General features: G+C 36.1%; 1 protein-coding gene across 1 annotated transcript; it reads left to right on the forward strand.

The window, feature by feature from the left end:
• Positions 1-369: 369 nt before the first annotated feature.
• On the forward strand, positions 370-2495 carry LOC112521885 (RING-H2 finger protein ATL22-like). Its single transcript, XM_025130881.1, has 3 exons — positions 370-656; positions 730-1129; positions 1967-2495. Exons 1-3 carry the CDS (start codon positions 393-395, stop codon positions 2419-2421), a joined length of 1119 nt encoding a protein of 372 aa, XP_024986649.1. The 5' UTR covers positions 370-392; the 3' UTR covers positions 2422-2495.
• The last annotated feature ends 544 nt before the right edge of the window (positions 2496-3039 follow it).

Raw genomic sequence — 3039 nt, forward strand, 5'->3', positions numbered from 1 at the left:
ATTAATTAAAATATAATATAAATAAATAAAACAGAAAATAAAATAAATAATATATATTAATTAAAATTTTCTTTAATTAATAATAAAATAAAAAGTAATAATCACAAAAAAACAAAAAAACACAAAAAATCATAAAACATAAATGATGAAAAGCTACTTAAAGATGACATTAACACATGATAGGGATGTGATTAGCCACCCCTAAAATTATTATGTTATCGTTTGGAACTTGTATATATATGTGTCTATATATATATATATATATATTTGAAAGAGAAAATAGATCAATATATATTAATCATAGAATATTTTGAAAATCTCAAATCGCCAATCACCAGCATAAAAATAGGCTATTTCTTTAAGACGCGATTGGGTACACCGGCAGCCAACACATGGAGAAGGATCATATTCTGCCGTTAATCTTCTTCTCCTTCTTCTTACTCAAACCCATATCAGGCGCCGACGACGACTGCTGGCCAGCCTCCTGCGGTCCCACCGAACCACAAGTACGCTTTCCTTTTCGTATCATCGGCCAACAACCGTCCCGGTGCGGTTTCCCCGGTTTCCACATCTCCTGTAACAAACGAAACAGAACAATCCTCCGACTTCAGTCATCGCGCTCATACATCGTCACCAGAATCTCCTACGTTTCACAGGTTTGTCTCTAAAAAATTCAGGAAAAAAGGAGTTTAATCATGTCGCTAATCAGAACGGGTACACGATTCACAGGTCATCTACATAGATCCGCAATTCTGCCGCCCTAACCGTATCGTCGATGTCAATCTAACCGACACACCATTCGATTTCAGTAGCGTACGGAGCTACACTTTTTACAACTGCTCCTTACAGAACTTCGGTTTCATGTACCCGGCGGTGCCATTTCCTTGCCTTAGCAGCGGTAATTATTCGGTAATCTCCGTGCGAGCCGGATTGTTTCCTCCGGGAAACATGCCTTCAAGTTGTCACGAAATGAAGACGATCGCGGTGCCGGTCCGGTGGGACGGCGATATCAGAGAGGAACTGGAGTTGATGTGGTTCACACCGTATTGCAGATCTTGTGAGATGGAAGGTAGAGCATGTGGATTGAAGTCCGATGATGATCAGACAGTTTGCCTTGGTTCTTCCCGCGGTAAGTTTTCTACCTGAACTCACAGTACACATTTCAATGCACAGAGTACTACCAGTAAAGCTAGAGGTTCCTCTTAGTACACATTTTTCTGCACAAGGTACTACCCGTTTAAGCTACAGTGCTTCTTGTTGAAGACGCTTTCACTTTACCTTTTTGAGTTTTGACTTCTAATTCCTACTCCTCCAATCTCACCTTTTTAAGCAGGATTTCGTTATGTCACAAGGTTTTTGTTTTAGAAAATGTTTCAATTTTTACTCCTTTTCTTTTTATATTATAAATTTTTTACTCCTCTACTTTCAACATTGTCATTTATTTACCGGGTAAGAATTTAGTCAACAAAAACGACATCATGTACAATAATTTACTTGGTAAGCGTTAACCATATAGATTAACAATTAACAAATGTTACAATCAACTAAACCAAAAATATATAAATATTAAACTTAAAGTATCAATTTGTGAATAAAATTAGTTCAATGCTGAACACTGAAGTGGTATAAATGAAGGGTTCAAAACCAAATTTGGTGTTTTACCATTTAGGAACATTATATTCACATGTGAATTGATGTTGGATTGGAGAGATTTTAGGGCAAGTTCTATTTCATTTTCATCATTGGTTTTAAGATTTGAGTTATCTGTTTATGGTAACAACGTATTTTAGTTCAATTTTTATCGAACACATTGAACACTGGAAAAAAAACACAATAGCACAATGCTTTTAGTTTCGTCAATTTTAGGTAAATAATATGAAGAAAAAAAATCCCTGTCATGATTTTAGCAGAATATGCCACTTTGACTTCGACTTTTACTTATTGATGATTGATTTTTCACATACAGGTATTCCAAGGCGCGCCAAGTATGGATTAAGCATAGGCATCGGTGTTCCTGCGTTAGTATGCCTCATTGGGCTTGTATGCTTCACAGCTTCTAGAGCGAGGGACTATAACCATACTCACCATCAAAGCATCGACCTTTTCTCTATCACAATCATCCCACAACCACCCTCTGTGAGGGGCTTGGATGGGCCCACGATCGAGTCTTACCCAAAGACCGTGCTCGGTGAGAGTTGTAGATTGCCTAATGACGATGGTACTTGTGCCATATGTCTTTCAGACTATAAGCCTAAAGAGTCCTTAAGAACAATCCCAGAATGTAATCACTACTTTCACGCAGACTGTATAGACGAGTGGCTCAAGTTGAATGCAACTTGTCCCGTGTGCAGGAATTCACCTGAAAGTTTGATGATTACAACGTGTTCTTCGGCATCATCAACTTCTGTAGATTCATCGTAGAAAACCAATCAACAATCTTGAGTTTTGATACCTGTTACACATATAGTTGTATGTATAAAAACAATATTGTATGATAAACTCTTACAGATTCATAGAGAATACCAACACAAGATTTATAGGGTGTACAATGGTTACAACTTTGAAGGAATATTTTTCCCCTAAGAATTACCATCTTATTAGCATTATTAGGGCTTTGCTTTATGGGAGTGAAGATATATACATCTATACTACCTTATAATCAGATTTATCAAAAGTTTTAAAAACAAATTTTAATGCACAAAGTACTATATATTTATATACAAAGTCTTAAAAACAACTTATAATACATTAAGTACTACTACTTTATGCATTCAGTGTTAAAATAACATATAGTACAAGTTACCAATGCACATTATTACATTTTCTTTTCTTGTTCCCAAGATACCTTTGACACATTTCACTCATGTCTTCTCCTCATCCCGCAAGGTCAGATTCAAACTAATATTCATCATGAGTTATTAAAAGTTTTCTCATTCATCTCTCATTCAATTGCTCTAGAACTCTCGGTCTTGCTCTCGATCTCTTGATTTTTTGCCCTTGGTGTAAATCGAACACATTTGTGGAGTCGTTTAAATATGT

Source organism: Cynara cardunculus, assembly GCF_001531365.2.
Source record: "Cynara cardunculus var. scolymus isolate 2C chromosome LG 11, CcrdV1, whole genome shotgun sequence".
Lineage (NCBI taxonomy): Eukaryota > Viridiplantae > Streptophyta > Magnoliopsida > Asterales > Asteraceae > Cynara > Cynara cardunculus.